This window comes from Strigops habroptila, chromosome 9 (genome assembly GCF_004027225.2).
Source record: "Strigops habroptila isolate Jane chromosome 9, bStrHab1.2.pri, whole genome shotgun sequence".
Lineage (NCBI taxonomy): Eukaryota > Metazoa > Chordata > Aves > Psittaciformes > Psittacidae > Strigops > Strigops habroptila.
Genome location: NC_044285.2, coordinates 4,235,431 through 4,258,851, shown reverse-complemented (window position 1 = coordinate 4,258,851; position 23,421 = coordinate 4,235,431). Strand labels below are relative to the sequence as shown.

Sequence of the window (23,421 nt, the reverse complement as noted above, 5' to 3'; positions counted from 1 at the left end):
CACAGCACAGCGTATACAGCTTCACCAGGAAAAGCCTCTGCGTGCCCAAAACCCTGTTTATCAGCATCTGATTTTTCCTTCCAGACCTCTACTGAAGTTTGCAGGTAGCTGTTCTCACAGGAACAGGAATATGAAGACCGTTTCAGTTAAAGAAAAAAAGACCACTTATTCAACAATACAGTTGTTAGGTTTAGAAGAAGAAAACAGAATTGTTCAGCCTTTAATTTTCAGAGCCATGTGCAAAAAAATCTGGGAACACTTATTTCCTTTTCCCTGATCTCACAGATTTCCTTATTTCCTTGAAATAAGCAATACTTTTTGCCTTTTTACTGACACAGCTGGATCCGGATTATGACAGTCTTTCTTCCAGAAACAAAACAAAATTGCTCTCATTCTGCATCAAATATTCCCAGACATCTGCTGGATTCAGAAGCTCTTTGCTGGATGCATATGAGCTTACACTAAAATCATCTCTATTCTTTTGAGAAGAAGTACAATCTGTAAAAGTCCCAAACACGAGTACAGCATTCAATGCTTCCCATTTGAAGTACTCTAGATGGGCACAAAGCAATACAGTGCTCCTCCTCTTTCTAGGCTGGACAAATGCATGGTCATTCTGTCACAGAACAAACATTTGGCGAGCATTCCCACCAGCAAAACTCTTTTAACATCTGCAAACAGTTCAGAGTGAACACGGCAAAACGAAACATTAGCAGAGAAATGTTCCCCTGTCTTCAGTCAGCACACAAGGAACTCAAGAATGAAACCTTTCAACCACCATGTCTTTGGGTCTCACCTAATCTGGGAAACAGATTCTCTCACAATTATCTCAGTAGTCGAGGCATGTACTTCTACCTTTGTCTAGATCACAGGACAGACTCAGTACACACAAGAGACCAGTCAAGGACATTAACCTACTCTAATAAACTTATACACAGAATCAATTTATTTTCTTGCCTAGAATTTTTTTATTATATCTCAATGTTTTTCTACCTGGTTTTGGAGAGTTTGTCCCCCCTGAGGTTGATCTCTCCCCAGAAAATACAACAAAGCTGTGCACTGGTCAGAGCATACCTGAAGGCATGGTTCTTGCAAAGACAAAGTTGGAAGCGCTACAACCAAGTGTGTCGGCTTCGTGGTTGCAGCTGTGAATATCAATGCGGTAAAGAGTAAAAGGCTGGAGATGGGAGATGACAGTTCTCTCCTTGCCATCCACTTTGGTCTCAAAGAAGGGGTATTCCACCTCACTCTCCTCTGCGTCAGAAACATTGGTGAAGTGATCTGTCCCAGTCGCATTCCTGTTCCGAGTGGCCAAAGTGGCATTTGCGATTCGGAACACGTCCCTCCGCTTCCGATCGGGTCTGTGGAGCAAACAGGTTAAGGAGAAGTCTCTTTAGAGAAAACCCATTTTTTCTCCAGCTCCAGGAAAACTGTCCAAAAATCCCAGTAAAACAGGTAACTACTATTAAAAAAGCTAAATAAAGGAAACTGCAAAACAAGATGAAAGCTTTCTCTTAACCCGAACCTGCAGCATGTCAGCATAACCTCTTTCTGTTTTGGGCAGACACCAACCAGACCTCTGAAGCTCACACTACATCTCAAGATAAACAGGCAAACTTCTGACCTCACACAATAAACTGAGTAGCAAAAATGGCTTCACTGTTATTCAGTAAGTGTCCTAGATTTGTATTTCGTGACAGTAATGTTGATGCTTAAAATAAAAATCAGATGTTAAAGGTTGAAAAGGTTAGGGAAAAAACTGTTTTGGAGTTTGCTGGATTAGCAAAGCCAACTCTCAGTAGGCTTAACTTTTGTTTCAGTTGCAATGAAATTACAGATATCTGAATGTACTGCACGGAGAAAAAAAAACCAGAAGGAAGCTGAAGACCACGAGTGTTAACCACCATTCATGTGTGGTAATTTATGTGTCTATTTTTGTCACCCAAACAAAAGCTCTGCAAAGGAACAATCCTGTTACGTGAGAAAGCGCAGCACTAATATTGTGTATAGCAAAGAGCAACTTTGCTTTGCCTTACAGGCATCTGTAGGAAATTTATGCAGAGTTACAAACCTGACCATCTACAGCAACACCACTAATTTCTCCAGTCTAAGAAGCTGTTGTAGAGGACAGGCCTGAGTACTGGTACAAGGGTCAACATGAAAATGCTCTTATAAACACTTGGGTAGTATTAGCAACCTAATGCATGATTGCCATAGGTTAGACCTGTCACTTGGCCTCATGTCAGATCCTAGACTGTTTTGCAGAGGAGCACTAACTATATGGGGCAAGCTGGCTTTTCCAGCTCCTGCTGTCCTGATGCCTCTGAAGCTTGCAGGACTGCTCATGCCTGGACAGCAATGCACCAGGGGAGTCAAAGAACGTAGGAAGTCACATTACAAAACCAGTTTGGGCTTCAATCCTACCCCACCTGAATCTCTTAGCCAGTGCCCATTTAGTACCTGGCCAGTGCAACTGTTATCAAGGACAAGGGTGAGGTCTAACAGATTTCTGCCAGAGAGCCAGTTACAAACCAGGCACATAAGACCTCCCTCAAACACACAACAGGAAGAAAGATGACTCAACAGGAGAAGTTAATTCACTGTCAAATATACCATCTCAGTACACTCAGCCACAGAACAGCATGCTGCAGAGAGAGCCAAAACCAGGCTGACTTGGGTTTGAAATCTTCTGGCAGAGGTTGGATGAAATTTTAAGGGTGGTTTTTTTTTTTCCCCTTCTTTTTTAGGAGTTCACTACAACATTTTCCAAAATCCTTTTACTATGTCTCGAGTAGTCGTTTTGACACTCTCCGGTGCTATGTAAACCACAGCACAGAAATAAACCAAGACAAGGAAAAGACTTCCTAAGCTATCGAGAAATTCTTTTAAGCAACATACAAGCAACTGTCTTCATTTGTCAGTGAAGTATGGGGGGATTCCATAGGAGATGTAAGCACTCGTGACTCCTCTGCACTGGAACTTACTGAAGTTACTAAACCTATTCACCTTGCTTAGGATGAGTATTCATTTACTGCTTTAACTCAATGGAAAGAACAAACTTTAGAACTGCTAAAAGCAGACGGGAGGTCTAGGACAGAACTGATGAACATCTGCACAGATTTCGTGATAAAAGCAGTGAAAACGGGAAGTTCATTTTCAATCAACCACAAAAGCACACGCCAATGCAACAACCCCAAAGGCATGACTTGGTCTATCACTGGGATTCACAAGTTTCAACTCTTTGGTGGTATGTGGGGGGATGTACAGTCCAACATTGCCTTTGGGGAAAAAAGAGAAAGCAACACAAAACTTGCTGGTGAAAGTAGTGTCATATGAGGAGCAGAAAAAGACCTGCAGGATAACCACAAGGCAAACATGATTAAAACATCAAGAGTTTTGACACCATTGCTTCGTGGTCAAGCAGCTTCCTGCTTTTGTGAAAGGCACAGATAAAGACAAAAACCCTCATTCAAGGAAATAAGGACAAGTCCAGAGATAAAAACATGAAAATTCATCTATTCTGTTAAAGGAGAGGAAGGAAGAGAAATACAAGAGAAAAATCAAAAATAACACTATAAAAAATTAAAACAAGAAATTAAGAAGAGGAGGAAAAAAAAAATGAGGGTCATTTAACAAAAAAGCTAACTGCTTTCATACTTGATGGCAATTTTAATGTTACTTCTCAGATACCTTCTACTACATACAGAGCCCATCTGATCCTGCTCATTGGGGAACCAAAAAACTTGGAAGAATCACTCATCCTCCTGTGGTTTTGTCTCTTCAAGACTAAGCAGAGTCCTAATGTTTGAAATCTACCTCACCACTGCAGTAACACAAATGGGGTCATCAAGAAGTTGCAGACAAGATTTGATCAACAAGCTTAAAACCACTCGGTCAAATATTCTCACGCTGTATTACATGCTGGATCTCTTTCATAATATCCTGGAGACAGGTAGAACACTGGAAACAAATACTACTATTGAGACTTACATTAACACATTAATTAATTTCTCCTTTGGGAAAGGCGAAAAAAATCGACATCAAGTAAAAAGCTGCTTAGATTTGTCCCATGGAGACGTCTCACTAGCTCATAATCTTTATTTTCCCTGACATACAGTCTCTTTAAAGTTGCTTAGCTATGCAGCTATTTGAGTGTTGTACTTTATCTGCCCTTGCTGTTACAAAACACACCCTTATGGCAGTAAGATAAGGAAAAAAAAATGAAAGGGAAACAGACAAGCTTTCAGGAAATTCTTTGTGAACTGGTCAGTTCATTTGTTACTGAGTTCAAGGTTCTGCAAGTTTCCTTTAGGAGGAGGGGAATGTAAGAAAGTTTGGGAGAAGATAACATATTTTAAATCCTAGAATGGTTTGGGTTGGAAGGGACCTTAAAGCTCATCCCGTTCCAACCCCCTGCCACGGGGACACCTTCCACTAGAGCAGGTTGCTCCAAGCCCCTGTGTCCAACCTGGCCTTGAACACTGCCAGGGATGGGGCAGCCACAGCTTCTCTGGGCACCCTGTGCCAGCGCCTCAGCACCCTTACAGGGAAGAGCTTCTTCCTTATATGACAAAGCTTTGGTGAAATAAAAAGATTCCTCTGCAACAGACTTTCAAGTAGTTTAGAACCTGACACCTGCCTTTCAAAACTCTTTGTTGTGCTATTTCATAAAGCCCAGAATCAGATCACATTTCCAAGACTTGACATGGCTCAGGAATTACAACCTGACCAGTCACAGTGGCTGTTACTTCTCTTTGCTGCTGGTTCTCATCACCAGTAGGGAAACACTGCACTAGTTCAACCACAAATGGTAAATGCGACTCAAACATAGCTCAGATACAATACTTAGCACTTCTAAAGAGAGGCTGTATTTAATTCCTCATTTTTTGGATAAAGCTATAAAGCTCTGCACTTATCCCAGTCCCAACACCAAACAAGTCAATCCAACACATCCATGAATAAACGTCCAAAAAATCACAATGGAGAGTGATATAAACCAGTTTTAGTGAGCAACAATGTTACAGTTTGGAGTTCTCAAACACGGTAATTCACCACAAACTTGACCTGCCAGCAGAGTCAATGAGATAACATGCATGATTGAAATCTGATTGCTTATAGACTGCAACGTAACAGCTATACACTGCATGCGAGGACCCAGGATCCAATTATCTGAAGAAAGAACAGCTTATGTCAAGGATAAATTGGAAACTCAAGAATCAAAATCACCAATTAATTCTGTAGTATCTATTCTATGTTGCAGCATAAAATCGTTACTACTCCACTTAATGTGTAAGCGGTAGTGTTTATTGTGGAAGAGTGGGCATATTTAATACTTCTATGCAGCATGAATCCAGGAAACCAATATGCCCTTTGCAATTAGTGCAGTGAGAAAGGAAGACGAGTTTCAATGCTACGAGGTGACGATGCCCTCAATTGCAAAGGCAAATAAATCTTCAGATTGGGAACACAAGCACTTAAATGGCTATTTAGAGAAAGATCACATCGGAAACCCTTTGTCTGCCACATGTTGCTCATCTCCGAAACCCTTTTAGAGAAATAGCTCAAGTGACTCTTGACTCTGAAAAGAAACCATCACTCAAGCCCTTGAACAATATAGGTAAGAACCCTTACTATTAGCTAAAATTGAGAGAGAAAGAGATGAAAATTAGCGAATAAGAGAAACTGCAAAGAAAGGCTGCAGATTGTCTCATAGAAAAGGCAACGTTTATGTGTTTCAGATGTTATCTATGTATGCTTTCATGTCCAGGAGGCCTCAGCTCTAAGAAATGTTAAAAAATGAAATTATTAGCCCAACTTGTAAAGAGAAAGTGTCCAAAATCCATTACCTGGGGACAAAGATGGAGTTGTGAAGGAAGTTCTCAAAGACTTTGCGGTACTCTGCTTCCTCCTTCTCAGCTTGCTTTTCTGCCTCTGTCTTGGGACAAGCACAACAAGGTCCTTTTTCTCCCCCACAGCCCTCTGGCTTGGTGGGTTCAGTAGCTTCTTCTGTATCAATGGTCCCATCAGCATATCTTCGAATTGGGACTTTATCTTGAAAGAAAAGAACAGAAGCAGATTGTTTCTTTTCTCTCCCTATTATGAATACAGCAACAATCCATGTTTAGCCATTCCCTTCTAGTCGTGAAGCAGGGCATGGGCTTTAGCTCTTGTCAATCAAATGCACTGGCAGGTAAGAGTCAGAGGCATTTCAACACAACCACATTTTGTTTTCTTACCTTTGGAGCAGTAATTGTGTCTGTAAAGGTAACTGTCCTGAGGTTGCTGCTGCCATCGTACGATGTAGTACGAGAGGTTGCCATTGGGAAGAGAGGGAGGATTCCATTTCACAATCAGCTGGGATGAGGAATTGGATGCTGAAATAACATCTAAGGGAATGGATGGCACTGGAGAGGAAAAAAAGAAAACGTATTTAAATCTAAAGCATTCTACAATGTATTCCAATGCAAGCTTTCAAAGCAAATCCCAATTCATTTCTATACTGCAGGAAAAAACACCATCCTATTTCAAAGAAAAGATTTCCTACTGCTGCCCTGCTAACAACAGTTACTAAGGGTTCATCTGCAACCACACACAGTTGTACTTAAATCTAACCTTCACCAAAGGAAAACAGTCTGAAATCCTAACTCCAAAAATATCCTGGAGTTATATCCTGGAGTTCCCAATGAAAGAACTGTCTGAACCACCACAAAGTTTTAGTTCAAATGCTCTTGAAATTACTGAAAGCTTTCTATCATTATACATGCTACCTGCACATAAATTCAATCTCTGCACTAACAACAGAACTTGCGTAATAATTCTGTTGTTATAATAAGCATACCTGCAGCATTATCAACCTCTTACCCAAGAGCCCAGGATCTCACCTGCAGCATTGGTTCGGATATATACAATTTCACTTTTTGCTCCATGAATATGATGATTTTCCATCATTGTGAGGGTAACAGCCTTGACATAAATGGCGTATTGAGTCCAAGGTTTCAGTCCCTGCAGTAGAATTCCAGGATTGTTCTCTTTGTTCGGTGGCAGGTCAACATCAACCATGTTCCAGCTATTGGAGCCACACGCATCTTGCCCATCGTACTCTGTCACATTTTTGAATGGTCTGAAATATTAAAAGAAAAAATAGTACATGATATTTATTTTCTCCTAAAAATTGTCATATATTTATGAGAGTGCCTCACTTCAATGTTGCCCAATGAAGCAAATAAAGATTACTTGTTTTCCATAGCAGAATAAAACACAATAAAATTCGTATTTATTACCAAGTGGTACAAAATTCAGAGTTCAGCTTTAGCTGCAGGTCTTATCTTCAGTTACTAGCAATAAGGCAAAGTTCTCCAAGAAAACACTAAATTTATCTGTTTTTATTCAAAACAGACAGTGAAATGCTTCAGGCATTTAGACTTTAGCTAAGCACATATGAAACAGAAGCATCTCAAACCAGTTATTGATAGTGACTGAGCGTCTTACCATAAAGAACTCAAACTTCCATGACTGGCCTTGACCAGTTCAACAGGCTTTTCTGCCCCTTTTATTTCCACACAGTACAAACACACTTATATAGTTCTACTTTTCCTAAGTTGCCACACTGGTGCAAGAGTATATGAAGTGCTATTCTTGTTATTAATTACTACAGACTCATCAAGCACTAAGTTTATTGCATCATAGTACACTGCCACAATGATAGTTCTTTTTCAAGTGATGCTGGACTTGAACAATTTGTGCTTCTGTTTCTTGCAGTCTTGCTCCCTATGTCATTACCAGCATTCTGAATCTCCCTTTCACACCTCCAAACTGCTTGGGGAGTTCTTGGTGTACTTATTTGTATTTTTTACTATTTTAAAGCTGAGACACTGCAAGGATGTGCAGAGGCAGGGTCACCTCCCAAAAAATTAGGATCTTTCTAGAAACTGCCCCACTCCTTCATTATCAAGAGATACCAATGCAGACAACTACAAAAGGCACGTAAGCTAAATAACCCAAAACCTTGATCAGACAAGTCATCAATGTGATAGAGCAAAATTCCAATTTGTGATGCTCTGTAGTCAGTACTATGACTAGAGAAGGAAAAGATCTCGTAAAGATGACATGACTTATGAAGAGCTCCACATGAGACCCCTGAGAACTGCCAAACCATCCACCTCATTTTTCATTTGTTTCAAACTTGAAACTTTCTGATGGATTTGGAATCCATTTGTAGGTTTCCGTCAAAAAAATCCTCTTCCAAAAGGGGGCTTGTGCTCCACCAAGAAAGAATCAGACAAAAAGGAGGACTCGAGGATGAAATATGTAAACTGGATGAGGTATCCATCAGTCAGAATGGAACTGTCTACTATCTCTTGGTCATGATTTGTCTTGGACAACATCTACTTACGCTTCTTTGTAGTAAACAGTGAAGCTAATGAGATCTCTATAATCTGGAGGGCGATACCGTTCCCATGTCAGTTTAATCCGATTCTTGAGCGTAGTGTTGGAAACAAAACGCAGAATGTGGCTTTCACCTGCAACACAAAAGGACAGGACATAACAGAATTAGCATCACATCACCTATTAGTTTTTGCTCTCTCTCAGGTATCACTTTTAGCTAATTAGCCTTTCCAGTAGCGCCTCTGATACCACAGCATGCCAACAGCCTTTGTCTCTGTAGAGCTTCGTATTTCATCCTACTACATTTGATGCTTAAGGGTAAGCAGTGACCTTGGCAATCATTTTAGAACATGCTGGAGCTACTCATTATTTTGTTTTCTGAAGCAAATTTTCTTCTAATGTATCATCAGAAAGCTCTTGAAAACTACTTCAGACTCTCCCTGAGCGAGGAATGAAGTCCTGTTTATTCACAAGACTGGTTTAGAAGCACTAAATTTATCATCCAACTCCAGTGCACACACAGAGCAGTAACTGGCCTCCGAGCTCCCACTTCCAGGACAACTTTTGACAACTACAATTTCTTTTTCTGAGGAATGGACAACATGGAAAGGACAAAGGAGTTTACATTCCCAGTCATGAGAGGCTGGCCCAAGAACTCCAAAACTCAGCTCATATACGGCACAACCATTTGATGGCAGCAGCTTCCAGCTACTCTTCTGAACAGAGCTGGATGGAAGCTGGCAGCTTTGAAATGAATGGCTTCCCACTCCCAACTCACTGAGCTTTCCAATCCAGAACAAAATAGCATTTTAAAAACTTAATTCTTGGATGAAGAAATTGTGTTCCAAGAGTCAACTATGAGTTAGTTTCTAACATTCCATAGAAGCCTGTGAAAATAAAGGGGTTTTCACCCTCATGTACACTGGCACTATTGGTGCTATCTTTTCAAAGGCAGTTTAGCTTTTGTTGATTCTTTTCCCCTTCTGAGAGTCAGAAAGCTTTCTGTAATGGTTTGTTTTAAAGAACAGGCAGCGGCTGGCACTAGCCTCAGCAGTAGTAAGGCCTGGCTGTGTGTCTGTAACTCCTCGAGGACTGCAAGCCTTTGCTCTATTCAGTGTGCAAAGAATGGAGTGTGCTTACAACAAGGATCTATGCCATCTGCATTTATGCATCACGCCTAAAGAGACATTCAGCAGAGTACGTGTCCTAGTTTTGTAAACACCATCCAGAACAAGGGGACTTGACTTATACACAAGATCCATTCTAATTTACTCAGCTCCAAGAACACCACAAACAGACCAGAGAAAAAGGCACTGCTGGGTCTAGGAGTTTGAGTATGAGGTCAAATTTGTCATCTTAACTCCTAGATGAGAGATTGCTTTTGACTGTGTTGGTTACACCTGGAGAGCTGATGTGTAGATTACCAAAGCCAAAAGACAACTCTCCAACAAATATGGCCATTGCAGAATACAGAATGAAATGCAGAGACCGAAGTTTAAGAACAGTGCATAACTCTAAAAAGTGTTCCCAATTCAAAAGCAAACAATTTGAAACTAAAGCACAGAGTTTACAACAAGCATTTCTAGCAATAAGGTACAATATTCAAGCAGGAGCTGAAAAGGAGCTTGAACACAGCAGTTTTAGTGTCTGTGGAACTGTTATCCAGCAGCTTCCTCAGTATCAAGAAAAAGTAGGTATCAGAGAGGAAAATACCTATAATGATGTACATTTGCAAAGGAAACTGGGAAGCTACTCCTTTCTGGATATACCAAAACACTGCATTTTATTTCTCATTTCCCAGGTAGGTTCCTATTGTTATAGGATGCTGCTGTCACAAAAAGAGGGTATTTGAAAAGCAGTCATCTTCTTCAAATGGTTTTTACAGATGAGATAGTGACTGTGTAACCACATAATTTTCCACACATGTGAACATATTTTCACAGCTACATTTCATAACTGAACAAGTCAAATGACTGAAAGCCTACTGTAAACTTCACAACTCTAGGTACTGTAATGGACAACAATGTGGCAGTGTTTACTTACAAGAGGCTCTCTCCCCATTGTTCCTCGGATTTATATCTCCTTTGCTCTGTCGCCCCTTGGTTCCTGAAACTTCCTCCATACGGTAAATCTCAGAAACACACAGTTTAGGGTTAAATGCAAAGTACATCTTCCCCTCCTTGATTGTCAAGTTATGATGGTTCCAGTCCCACAGCTGCTGAAGATTGTGGTTGTCAAGCACGTAGAAGGAATAATTCCTAGAAGGTTATTTTTTAAGGAAAAATATTAGTTTTAATTCGCAGCCAATTCCAACGCAGAATACCTTAATATAAGAAAACTTTTAAACACTGCGTTTCCTCTTATTATTTTAAACAGCTCTTCAGCAGAGTAAAAGATTTTCTTCTCTCCCATGAGGCAAGTTTTCCCTGAATACCCACTTTGGTCAGAGAGCAGGGAAATGACTGCAACACAGGACTCCAAGGCTGACATCACATCATGTAAAGCCCACTCCAACATATGTTTTAATAATCATATAGAAGCTGCTATGAGGAATTGAATCTACGTCCTCTGAACAGCAGGTTTCTACACTGGATTTTCCATCTTGTGGCAAAAGGGAAGCAATAACCTTATAGACCTTATGGGAGGAAAAGCATGGTGTGGTTCTGACAATAAAACACAATCGTGACCACAGCTGTCTTGCTTGTGTTTACAAAAGCAACCATAAGAGTTTGCACAGCAAGGTTTCCTGCCCTCTCTGCCTTAGTTCACCTCTTGGCCCAATAAAGATTTCCTACGCTGTGCCAAGTACAGTTCCACCTATACATCAAAACCTGACAGGGAACAGTTGCAGTGACTGCACAGCACAGGATCCACACTTCAAAGTACAGGACAAACAACCCACGCAGCAGCATGTGCTGAGCCCACTCCCCAAGCACAGCATTGGAATAACATGAACATCCTGTATTTCCACAGATGCTAAACACAAAAGTTGAGTGTGTAAATCTTATTATATATTGAGAAGAAAGCCCTGGTACTACCCAATTGTGCTGAATTGGGGAAAAAAACCCCAACCAACAAACCAAGTGCAGCAGAAGCAACATTACAGGCAGCAAGACACCACCTGCAAAGACACTTAGATTTTGGGATAGTAGGAATAGGAACACACAACTGGAAAATGACTTAAAGTTCTGCATAGCTGATGAACCTAAATCAAACCAACCCATCATGGCAGCATTTATGATACTTCTATGAAAAGTCCCACCAGCATTAACTACATAAAATCAGTTAGTAACACAACAGAGCCTTGCAACCTCTGCAAGCCATTTTGCATTGGTGAGCCCATGTCAACGCAGTTCAACTAGGCTTTCTACAAATCCTTTTAACTACAGGTAGAGTTTCTGCAGGATAAACATGGCAGACGAGCCATAAAGCTGGCATACTACTCATATATGGTTTTCCTCCAACTATTTCATTTAAAATCTACCATTAATTCCTCCCTCACCCAACCTGAAGTGGAAACTGCATTCCGGTTGCACAGACCACTGTTGCAGTTTCTTGTAACATACCAAAACGCTGAGTGCATTTGCAGAACAATGTGGAAGAGAAGTGGTTTCTCCTATTTCTAACTGTCCCCTCATTGCCCAGGAATTGATTGATGATGAAGTCAATATACTGGTACCACTTCAGACAGATGCTGAGAAGAATGTGCTTAGCTGACAAGGCAGCACATACATGATGATGCTTTAAATGCATCTTGCCAGGAGAGAACAAGGATGCTAAACTGCAAGAGGGATTTGACAGACATCACCAAAAAAAATTGTGTTTATCTGAGACAACCATTAGTCTGTTACAGATGACTAAAATCCCTGCAGCTCCCTGTGCACTGCTGAAAAAGATGACACCTCACCATAATTAGCTCTGTGATTAAGTGATGGCAACTGAACTGCTCAGGAAAGACCCAAAAAGCTGGACTGAAACTGAATACAACAAAAGCAGAGGTGTGGCTCTACAGAAACCACCTTAAATATTTAATAACAGCCTAGCCTGTCTCCTGCTCACAACTGTGGCAATTATGCTGCAGGGACTAGAGATAGTTCTTGTATCAAAGCAACGTGGCTGAGCTTTTAAGAGTGTGAATAAATGAGACAAATCAAACACATGCTGGTGCTTTACACAACTGTACAGCGACTGGGCCAAAGTTGAGAGTTACTGTGGCTCATACCTTAAAGCCATCTGCACGAGTTTGAGCAGCCATCTGAGGCAAGGTAAACAGGTCCTAAGGGTTCAGATATACACTGGAAGTATAAATTAGTGGAAGTTATTCTAGCACCATTCAAAGCACCAGAGAAATCACGTTTGGAGGGCTATACACAGTCTCAGTCATAGGAGAGGTGCAGCACTGCATGGCTTGAGAGGTGGAGCAGAGGGCGAGCAGAGTGCATTTAGGGCTTAGGTTATAAATAAAGTTATAAATAAAGATTGTATCAGACTTTGGCTCTAACAGCTGTGGAAAAAATCAGGATGCCAAGGAAGATAGCGTGGAAAGAATAAAAGATTCACTGTAGGAAAACAAAGCACTGCCAGTCAAGCCCTGGAGACAGTAACTAAGGGAATGGCTGGAGATTATGGCCTGAAGGACAGGCTAAACCTTTGAGCAGGAGTAGGAGGCACATCTGGTCCCAGGCTTGCCATAAAAAGCCTCAAGGCGACCTGCACAAGCCATGTACACCCACAGGAGAGAATTCCCACAACATGATGCATATCCCCAACTGCAGAGCACCCACGGCCACTTAGTTATTGACTGCATACATTCAAAGCCTGCTTCACACTGTATCTGCACGCAACGCTGCATCTGTGCACATTCACCTCCTGTAAAGCTATGAGGCAGAACATGAGATCCAAACCAAAAGGAGGTGTGGGTGATGAAAACATTTCAACAAGCTTTCAGTCCCCCTGCACTTCCCCTCCATAGTGTACAGGATGCAAAAAGCTCCTGGAAGGGGTAATGACCAGATAAGCACACTTAATAAGAGAGCAATGAGTGATCCATACAGACAAGTGACTTGCACCAAACAGGGAATGAGAACTGGCAGAGGGCTCTGAATGAGCTGGATACAGGAAGATGACAGGCAGCAGAAGTTTAAGGCAGACCAACTACTCTGGGACAACACAAGCAACCCTGCAGGACATATAGAATAGAAGGAATAGAAGACATTCATCTCCCAGTGCTACGATGATGAGGAAGACAAAAAAATCCCACTAAAACTAAATCCTTCAGTACAGCACATCTCCATTCCAGTTTCCGTGTTTGCAAAGAGATTTCTTTCCTTGCCATGGGAGCACATTCACTACAGACAGAGTGTTCAAAACAAGCAACAAACACTCCGAAAACAAAGTAAATTCCCTCTAAACTTTCAATTTTCTGTGATAACCAAGGCAGGCACTAGTAAATGAATAAGGAAGAAAGGAAACACTGAAGTCCTGTTTTGTTAGTCCAGTTGAACGTAAAAAAGGGACGGTGGTGGTGGGATCAGTTGTGTAATGAGCAACTACCACAAGGGATCCTAAGTTAACCTCCCTCTCGCCCCCAGGGCAATGCTGCCATAAACAGCCATTGTTCCAGGAGCCCAGGACTTCCCAGGTTAAGATCCCCCCGCCCTGCTGTTCCTAACTCTGACAAAGTAATTGTTCAAGCTCAGTCTCTCCTTGCCAGGTGCCTATTTACACCTAAGTATTTTTGGAAAGGTTATTTAGGCTGTGGTAATGCCTAAATTATGCTGGGTGTGTTCCAAGCAAGGAGAGTGCCCCTGACCCAAAGTACATAACTGCAGTAATTTCCTAACAAGGGTGAATTTTAGCACAAGTAGCTCTTTACTATAGATCTATTTTACCTCCCCCACTCAGCCTTGTTTTCCTCTTCAAAGTTGCACCTATTTACTTCTCTATTTGGGAGTCTGATTTAAAAACCTGCCATTTCCCTTCATATCGACTCTGCTTGCTGATACACAAGGTACCATAAACATAATTGCTACTTGAAGCACAAAGCTAAACTCAAAGAGAGCAAGAGAGAAGGGGAGAGAAGAAAAGACAAATCGATGATTGGAGTACCTGTAAGAGCAGGTCACATCCTAAGTGGGCTGAATAAGCCTTGTGCTCGAGATAGTGACAAGCCTCCACGATTTGCAATTAGAAACAAGCTTTTCTATAGAGCCAGTGCTCTTCCTGAGAAAGACAGCCTGCTTCTCTAGTGCAGGATGAAGAGCTGCCCTTTAACTGGCTCTGTCAGATGGTGGAATGTTAAGAATTTTGGGCTGACCAAAGACTAGCCTGAGAGAAAGAGGGAGGTTGTGAAGAATCCCTCATGCTGTAACTTTATCCTGCTGGGGCAGACAAATCAGACACAAGCAACCTTTCCCATGACCCTCCCACCACCTTGTCTTGTATGAGTTCCCGAAGTTCTTCATTTAATAGTTCTGTCATTACTGAGGGATATTTATTTACCCGAGAGCACCCTAGTTTAAACTTGGGATGGCTACTTGATTAAGGAAGAGAAAGAGCAAGGCAGTTTGCTCAAGGACCATCACCACACCTCAGCACTGCAAGTTCCACAGAGATTAAAACTCTTGCCTCGACTCAAAGGCAAGTTGGACGGGGCTTGGAGCAACCTGCTCCAGTGGAAGGTGTCCCTGCCCATGGCAGGGGGTTTGAACTGGATGAGCTTTAAGGTCCCTTCCCACCCAAACCATTCCATGATTCTATGACTATCTCTTGCCATTATAGGAAAACAGGAGTTATATACACCAGAAAGTATCACAATTATAGAAGCAATATAATCCACAGCAAACATTTCAAAGGATCAACTTTACTTTTCCTGCCCAGTCTTTTTCCTGCTCAATAGATAATTCATTTAGTGTCAGCATTTCAAGGAGTTGCAAACAATTGCAACTTGCAACCTATTTCATACTACTTGGGTCACTTCCAGTTGCACTCCCTGGTTAGTAAAGTTCAGGTTTCCCTTCAGCCAACATTCTCCATAAAACTCTGCTAAAAGCCAACAGTAAGGAAATCCAATTGTTTGTACAAATTAAGACAATTTATCAATGTAAAGAACCTCCCTAGAAAATCTCAAGTGAAAAGCAAAGTTACCATAAAAATACTCTTAATATATTCAGTTTAATATGCTGATTTGGGTAGCAATGCAAATGAGCAATGACTGTGCAGCGGTGTTCATTAGGAGAGAAACACTGCATATGAGTGGAAGAGAAGATTCTGTAAAGGGCACGTGAATGTTTATCAGGAGATTTATTCTCTGTGGCTTTCTATTAACATGAAGTTGCATCTACAAGTATCTGAACACTTACCCATCCACCTGTTCCTCTCCCAGAATATACCGCAGGTTCTTCAGGAAAGACAGGGAGACCAATGCATGGGAATGACGAATCTTCACGTACCCCGTTACTGTCTCAATCAGACCCATAAAATTCTCCAGTTCTGAGGCAATGTTATCTACAGTAAGAAAAACGTCATTTTATTGTTGCAGAATTCAGAGCTGTAACTGCTCTTCTGCTTAACGCAGTACTAGCTCAGTGAAAGAAAATATCTGTATTTGTTGTCTTTGAAAATCAGAGACACTGGTATTCCTTCCCTAGTAGCTGTTGCCTGTGCGGACAGATGGCTGAAGGGCAAAATCAAGTCTTGCTTTTCCACACTGGTATACCTGCTTTTTCCATGGACATCGCACTCTGAAGCCAGCACCAAATGTTGAGCCAGCATTCTAGCAGGGATGAAAAGACCCTTGTACACATCCACAGGACTGGAATTGCTCTCCAGCTACAGAGCAAAGCTCAGGCAGAAAGCTCCATTAGAAAATGGAGACTGAAGATGAAAGGCTGGAGATAACGCTACTGGTCTTTTCTGGAGCAGAAATCATTGCTTTCACTGACCTAAAAAGCTTTGGCTACAAAACTGAAAACTCTTGATGAAACAGCAAAGATAAAACCATAAGGATATCCTTGTGCCATGCATGGAGCATGCTCCATATAACTCACTAAAGGTGATCTTCTATAATAAATTATTAGAATGACCATACGGCAAGCTCTACACTTCAATACTGCCTTCTCCCTAGGAACTATACTGTCCCTGCCTAGGTCTGCAACACCCTACCCCTCACAAGGCTCAAGCTTTGCAGTCCTTATCTCCAGCAACCCTTGGCCCATGCCCACTGCCTGGTGTCATCGTCCTGCAAAGTTACACTGCAGTTGCTAGAGGAAGTTTTATGCACTCAGGATGGAAGAAGCTGCTATGGGGTGTGTTTGCTGCCATAAGCAAACCAAAGTCCTAACAGATACCTGGGAAGCCCAATTACCAAACACCAAAGGTTGGTTTCCATACCAAATAAGATGGGAGGAAGCACATGCTCTTCAGTACTCTAAGATAATACTTGAATAAAAAAAATAGTAAACTCCCACATTTGCCCCGGGGTAACTGGAACATCTCCCATAAAAGAAGATTGTACCTGTAGCAGTAGGACCATGAGTGAAATAATCCATATGTTGCTGTTTCTAAATCCTGAAGTTTTCATTCAGACAGGAAGAAAGGAATCAAATATATCTCAATTCATCCTTATTCATGAAACCAAAAGGGACCTTCCATAGAGAGATACATTTCCAATAAAAACTAACAGGGATTTTTACTCTGCTTTTAAGAGCTCATCAGCTGTCAACACTTCCCTGGCTGATGAATCACTGCTCTGACAAATTTAATCCAGCGCTTGTTCAAGACATGCAACAAAGGTGGCCAGCTCACTAATGATGACCATCCAGAAGCACAGTGCAAGGCTTTATATGAGCTCCCAGCACCCTGGATTCCATGTTTTAGCAAGACACCACACCTTACCTTCAGAAGGGAGGATATGGCAGTCTTACAGTGCCATGCCCTAGTAGCAGACAAGTTATTTACCTACCCAGATGCAAGGATTTTCAACTTTTCCACCTTCTCCGGCCTTTATTATTCCTTTGAGACTACTGCTCATCTCACTGCCTAATCCTGGTTCCCTATCCTGCCAAAAAAGCTAACGAAAATAGCAGCTTTAACTCAGTAGCTGAATCCCTGTTCCATCCACATGTTGGAGAATGGTGCTACCGTTGGCCAAATCAAACAGAAGCACTGCTATGGGACTGGAAAGCAAACAGTTTGCTGAGTTTTTAATGTTCTTATCATTATGCTGACAGACAAAAGGGAAAATATGAAAGGCAGCCTTATCAGAGGTTCATAAAGAGAGGGCAACACTTACTTCCACGACGGATGTTGATCAGCAGATTTCCCTTGAGAATCGTGCATCCCTGCAACATCTGTGCTGATGTGACAGAGTCGATGGTCTTTGTTTTCCCGTCCTCACAAATCTTGGGGCAAGGCCCCTCACAAGGACTGCAGAACATGCTGTTAGGAAAGAAAAGGAGAGTGAAAATAAGCAACAGTACACGAACTCTGAGTCTAGGGCTGCTCCGAGTTAAATTCTGGAAGACATTTCCCTCTAAAGCTTCAAGAATGAAAGTTAACCACACTTCTGCAGAGGGCTGCAGATAACTTAGCACACTTGCCCACTAGACTCCAGAGAGGCTGCAACATCATCCCTCCCGTTTACAGCAACACGGGAGTGAATGACTACACCCATAACCACTGCCTGGCAGCTTCTGAAAGGCTTTGTGGTCCTTCCAAAGCTGAAGGCATTTCAGGTAAAAGCCAGTGCCGTTGCGTTTGTGCATTTTCTCTAACTTAGTGAGAAACATGGTCTTTCTGGGTGTAATTGATGCAGGCAGCCTCAGAGTGCTGGGAAGACTGATGATCCAGGCCCAACCTCCACAAATAGGCCAGCCAGGAACCGGAGACGGGAAAATACTGTTCAAGTTCTTGTAAAGTTGTCTGTCTCCATGCCCTTAAACCAACATTTGAAGTTCAGCACTAGGGAATTCCACAATCCTAGCTATTTTAACTCAGAAAAGACAACTGTGGGAGCATACAGTCATCAGTGATGTGGAGAAAGCGAGCAGCAAATTAGTCACTATTTCTTATAGTTTAAGAGGTATTAAAGCAGCAAGTCTAAACAAACAGAAGGATGTATGCTGATGCAAGGCAAAACTAATTTGCAACAGGAATTGGAGAGATGGGACAGAAGTCCAAGAAGGTTCAAAAGGGATTATACAGATGGAAAGAGAACAGGTCCACCAATGACTATAAAACTCCAAGACAGACACAGCCCAAACTTCCTTGGAGGAAACACTGAAGCACAGGCTCACTGCTCCTGCTGCTTTACTCACAAGCATTCATAAGCATTTTTTAGTGGCCAAACTCAAGGAACAAGAACTCGGGCCAGCCCAGCCTTTGGCTACAGCAGCTTTTTCAAGGGTCCATGTTACACTGTTTGCACCCTCATCTCAAAACTGGACACTTCATGTACACATGAAACATGCCCTTGACCACTACTCCTGTAAATGTCTTCATCAATCTAAGGTCATCCTTAGTTTTCAACTTCTTCTAGAACTTTCCTTCTTACTTCATTATTACTTAACTCCACCTTAACACTTCAGAGGGGAAAAATAACAAAGAAAAAACCAAACCCAGCTCCACAGGCAAAGGCTTCTGATGACAACGCTAATGAACATGGACTTCCTATTTATTCTTCTTAAATACTGAGGGTACTACTGAGGCTTAAAGACACATGTAAATTGATAACAGCACTTTTCCATGCATAAACAATAAAAGGAAGAAGCTTCCTTTTCTTAGTAGTAAGCTCCTATTTCAAAATCCTGCACTGTAACATGCCACAAACCACTAAAAGCTGCCGACACAAGCAAGGGGCATTCAACTAAACATACAAAGAATGCTGGAAACGCTCTCCATTTGCAACTATTTGTTAACACCACCTCTGGGGAACAAAACATTCCCTAGCCTTGAATTACAGCTCCTTTCAATCCTTGCAGCAGAGCACAACACTGAGATAAGATAGCGTGGCCGTGCACTTCAGTATAAGTGGTTCAAACAGCTGGTACTACAAGCTCAAGGAGATAACAAAAGAAACATTTCTCAGGTGAGTATCTGGGCTGGAGCAAAGGCAGTGTTAAGTTGCTTACATCCAAATGACAACTGGAGACTGCCTTATGATGTGATCGAAAGGACAGATGACACGCATGCATGCACAAACACACAACTAATGCAGGCATCATCACAACCACCTTTCCAAAAAACCCAACATCTTAGAAGAGCCTACAAAGACTTTTTTTAGCATAGTACTGAAGCACTATGAATGTTATCCTTTACTCCAAGTCCATGACTTCCAAGGGTCAGTAGGCATCTAAAGCTGCTTGCTTAAACTACTGGGAAAATAAGATGATCATAAGCACACATCACACCAACTGTCAGAATTAAATATGAGCAGGTGAGTGACATTCTTGCAAGAAATTATTCTGTATAATATTGTCAGCTGATGCATTATTATCTTGTTGTTATCTTATTAACATTGTTATCTTCTGGAAACAGTGAGAAAAGGGAAATAAAATTAAATACACTGAAGAATACAAATACGCAAGCACACGTAAAGCAAATAATATGCAAAACAAGGTAACTCCTATGGTTTGTTCTGTGTGATAATGGTCATCAGCCAAACTCCAGCCTTGTGCTCCTGGGTTTTCACTTTCATTGTGTACAGTCTACTTGAAGACCTGGTTCTGCATTGTACTGGTACAATGCCCTCCTCAAGTCCTTCAGAAGAACCAGTGGGAACTGACATGCAATGTCCACACACAGAACTTTCAGTGGCGTATTCATCTAAGCAAGCCCTTACCAGGAAGTCAGGCAATTCCCCATAGTATGTTCTAATTTCTACCCAATGTAATTTGCATCACAAGCTGCCACAGAATAGCGGGTGGAAAAACCTAAACATGACAACTCCGGTGGACTTCCCAGAAGGTGCATTACCTTTGGCTCCCATTGCGTATGAATCCGGAGGGACACTCTGCCATGCACTCATCGTTGTGAATCACAAACCTCTCGTATTCACTTGTTTCGGTGGCAGGGACTTTGGAGCAGAACTCTTTGGTCACGCAGCGCCAGCCCTCGAACTTGTAGGTGTTGGGAGGGCAGGTGGGCATGCAGACTCCCTCGTAGTAGTAGTTGCGGCAGGCCACGCATGCCGTGTTGTTGTCGGGTGCCGTGCAGCTCCCCAGGCACTCGGGGTGGCAACACTCATTTTGGTCTGTACAGGCTCGCTTGCCACATGAGCTGGGGCACACTGCAAGACAGAGAGAGCAAGAGCTGTTAAATACAGCGAATGGCATTAAAGGAAAAACCCTGATCCACGCAAGTCTGTGCTTTCAGTCCCCGGGCTCCAGAGAATCTCTGCAGAAGAACCAACTCCTGTAAAACTGACAGATTAAAGTCTGGTTTTCTCAGTTTTAGTTGCCTGAAAATATCATTTTCTCAGATCAAATTTATGATATGAACCAATTAAATACTAAGGAAAACTGCTGGAAGCAAGATCAACATAAGGGTAATGGAAGCAGTCAAGTACTGGAACCTTTTTCACAGACCTAGTATTATCGTTACTTTTATTTTTTGAGTGCTTATTGCCTTTCTAAGCCTTTTTTGTTTTTCCTATTTGTACTTCAAATCGGTCTTCTACTGGCAAGAAATGGAACTTCCTTTAAACAACTTAATGACGCTTGTACACTGAAGTACTGCTATACTGTAGCACAAATGGTTAGGTTGACCCCAATGTAGCATCCCAATGTTGCTTACATACGCAGCATGAGGTTTAATAACATATCAAATCATCATCCACATCAAATACTATGAAATCACGGAGCTACTATTTTCCTCTGAAGAACGTAACAGAATTCTGCCTTATCCCCAAATTCTCGAATCAGAGAACAAAATATCAAAGGGATTAAAAAATGGGGTGCAAGTTTATGGAGACATTTGATTTAAGTGAACGCACTGCAGCTTGGAAGACACAAGCAAAGAGCAGAATGGTCAGCAGACGAGCTCACCGCTGCTGCATCAAAAGAAGTGGAAGCATTTTATTTATAGAACAAGAGCATTTTGATTTCAGCCCTGTATGGCCTGTATGTTTTAGCCATGAGGGTTGTGTGCCAGGGGCTCTGTAAACACACACAGATAGGAAATATGGTTTGCATTAAGTAACTGCTTTCCACTTTCCAACTTAGCTTGAACACAGTACCATTAATAACAGCAATAACACAGAATTTCAGTAGTACAACTACAGCGAGATCCAAGCAAAGCACCACAAGACATTTTAACTGAGTGATTGAGCAGAACACACATAAGCAGCAAAGAAGTTCATATCCCAAAATGAACACGGAAACAGCAGAGCCCAGCCTGTAGAGAGAGACGTTAATGGAACTGTAACAGTTACACAAAAGTTCTGCATTGCAGTTTATCTTTCAGATTGCAATTACAGTGTTTTAATGCAGGACTAAACACCCTAAAATCTCAACCACCTCCTCTTCACATAATGAGGTCTAAACTTTACAGGATGTTTTTATAATGCTATTAAGCAGAGCCTGTTCATAGCTCTGTATCAGGATGTAGACATCTTATGGCAAGTTTTGATTATAAGAAGCCACCCTCTGCCAGCTTTAAGGTAGTGTCCACCTTGAAAAGGTCTCGTGATACTGCCAGAAAATTTTGAATTTCTTAACAAAATAGTTCTATATTGATCTTGCTTCATTTTATTCACTACCCAACTTCAGCAGTTTAAGCATCTGGGTATAAAGCTGGGTTCTCCTTATCCAATTAAGACTAAGGAAGGTTTTGTGGAGGAAATTCCACCTGCAAGTACTCCCTGAGTAACCTGACAGCATCTCCCCTATATAAGCAGGTAGCTATGAAATAGGCCTGCTTACATCTGACAAGGCTGTTACTTGTATATACATAGCCACGTACCACTAACACAAGCAGCTTGCATTACGGATAGCCTAGGTACATGTTCCTTGCCCATACTGCTATTCTAACTGCTATTCTAAGTGTTGTTACCACCACTGCTCCATAGCTGTAGACTCATTTATTCAGAGTGAAAGCAGGCAGAAAAGCGGGAGTCGAGGGGGGAAACTAAGAGAACAATGAGGTGAAAGCCTGAGGATGGCCAAATGCTGCCCAGGTAGCGCAAGTGTCACATACAGGCCAAATTAAGATGAATTCTACAGAGCCAGTTCCTTGTAAGACGACTGAGAACAGGAATGCAGAGAAAATCACTGCTAAATGATGCACTGCATAACGATGCTGGATTTTTTTTTCCCTCTTGAAAAGGAAAAACCCATACACACCAAACCCTCACACAAAAACTAACAAGCATGCAGGTGTCTATTCTTTTTTTGACACCAACTTGCTGCAAAAGGAGTAAAGTCTGCCCCAATGCCATCTTCAGTAAGACATCACAAATTGCCTCTCGCCTTCGGGTTTCCAGTACTTGCATTTGCCACTGCTAAGGGATTAAAAACTCAGTGTATCTTGCTAGCAGATGGACTGCTGTTCTGAGTGGGTGCCAGAACTCGGGTTTCATGTGGTAGCTACATTTCCAGTTCAAAGCCTTACTAAGAATAACAACACACACAGCCCCCCCATGCCTCCATCAAGTTCATTACTAGATGTATCAATAAACTACACGCATTTTTTGTTTTCATCTAGACAATTTGCTAAAACCCAAATCCTGCTACATTAATGATTGAGATAAATAAAGTGGAAAAAGACTCAGTTTATTTCATTCTTGGGAAAGACTTTTGTATTCCCTTAATGCCTCTGCCAATCAGGAACAGCCTGCTGTACAAACAGGATTCCCTGCATCTCCTGGTAAATCTGCTGACTTTCGTCTACACAAATATAAATTGATGCACAGAAAGATACACAAGTTCACATGAAAAAGGCAACCAGGGAAACAGGTTCTCAAAACTACAGTAATATTTTAATCACAACCATTTTAACAAGAACTCTGAAAACTTTTTAAAGATAATTTTTTAAAAGCTC

The 23,421-nt window shown here is 41.6% G+C and overlaps 1 protein-coding gene across 2 annotated transcripts in view; it reads right to left on the bottom strand.

Annotated features, from left to right (window-relative positions):
* The window catches only part of IGF1R (insulin like growth factor 1 receptor), a 178,858-nt gene that overhangs the window by 24,924 nt on the left and 130,513 nt on the right, over positions 1 to 23,421 (bottom strand). For both annotated transcript variants that reach the window (XM_030496692.2, XM_030496691.2), the window contains exons 3-11: positions 20,359 to 20,671; positions 17,678 to 17,823; positions 15,747 to 15,891; positions 10,429 to 10,643; positions 8,393 to 8,519; positions 6,882 to 7,120; positions 6,237 to 6,404; positions 5,847 to 6,051; positions 1,075 to 1,361 (exon numbers count right to left, since the gene is read on the bottom strand). In XM_030496692.2, coding sequence (XP_030352552.1) covers positions 1,075 to 1,361; positions 5,847 to 6,051; positions 6,237 to 6,404; positions 6,882 to 7,120; positions 8,393 to 8,519; positions 10,429 to 10,643; positions 15,747 to 15,891; positions 17,678 to 17,823; positions 20,359 to 20,671 — 1,845 coding nt within the window. The remainder of the gene's footprint in view (positions 1 to 1,074; positions 1,362 to 5,846; positions 6,052 to 6,236; positions 6,405 to 6,881; positions 7,121 to 8,392; positions 8,520 to 10,428; positions 10,644 to 15,746; positions 15,892 to 17,677; positions 17,824 to 20,358; positions 20,672 to 23,421) is intronic.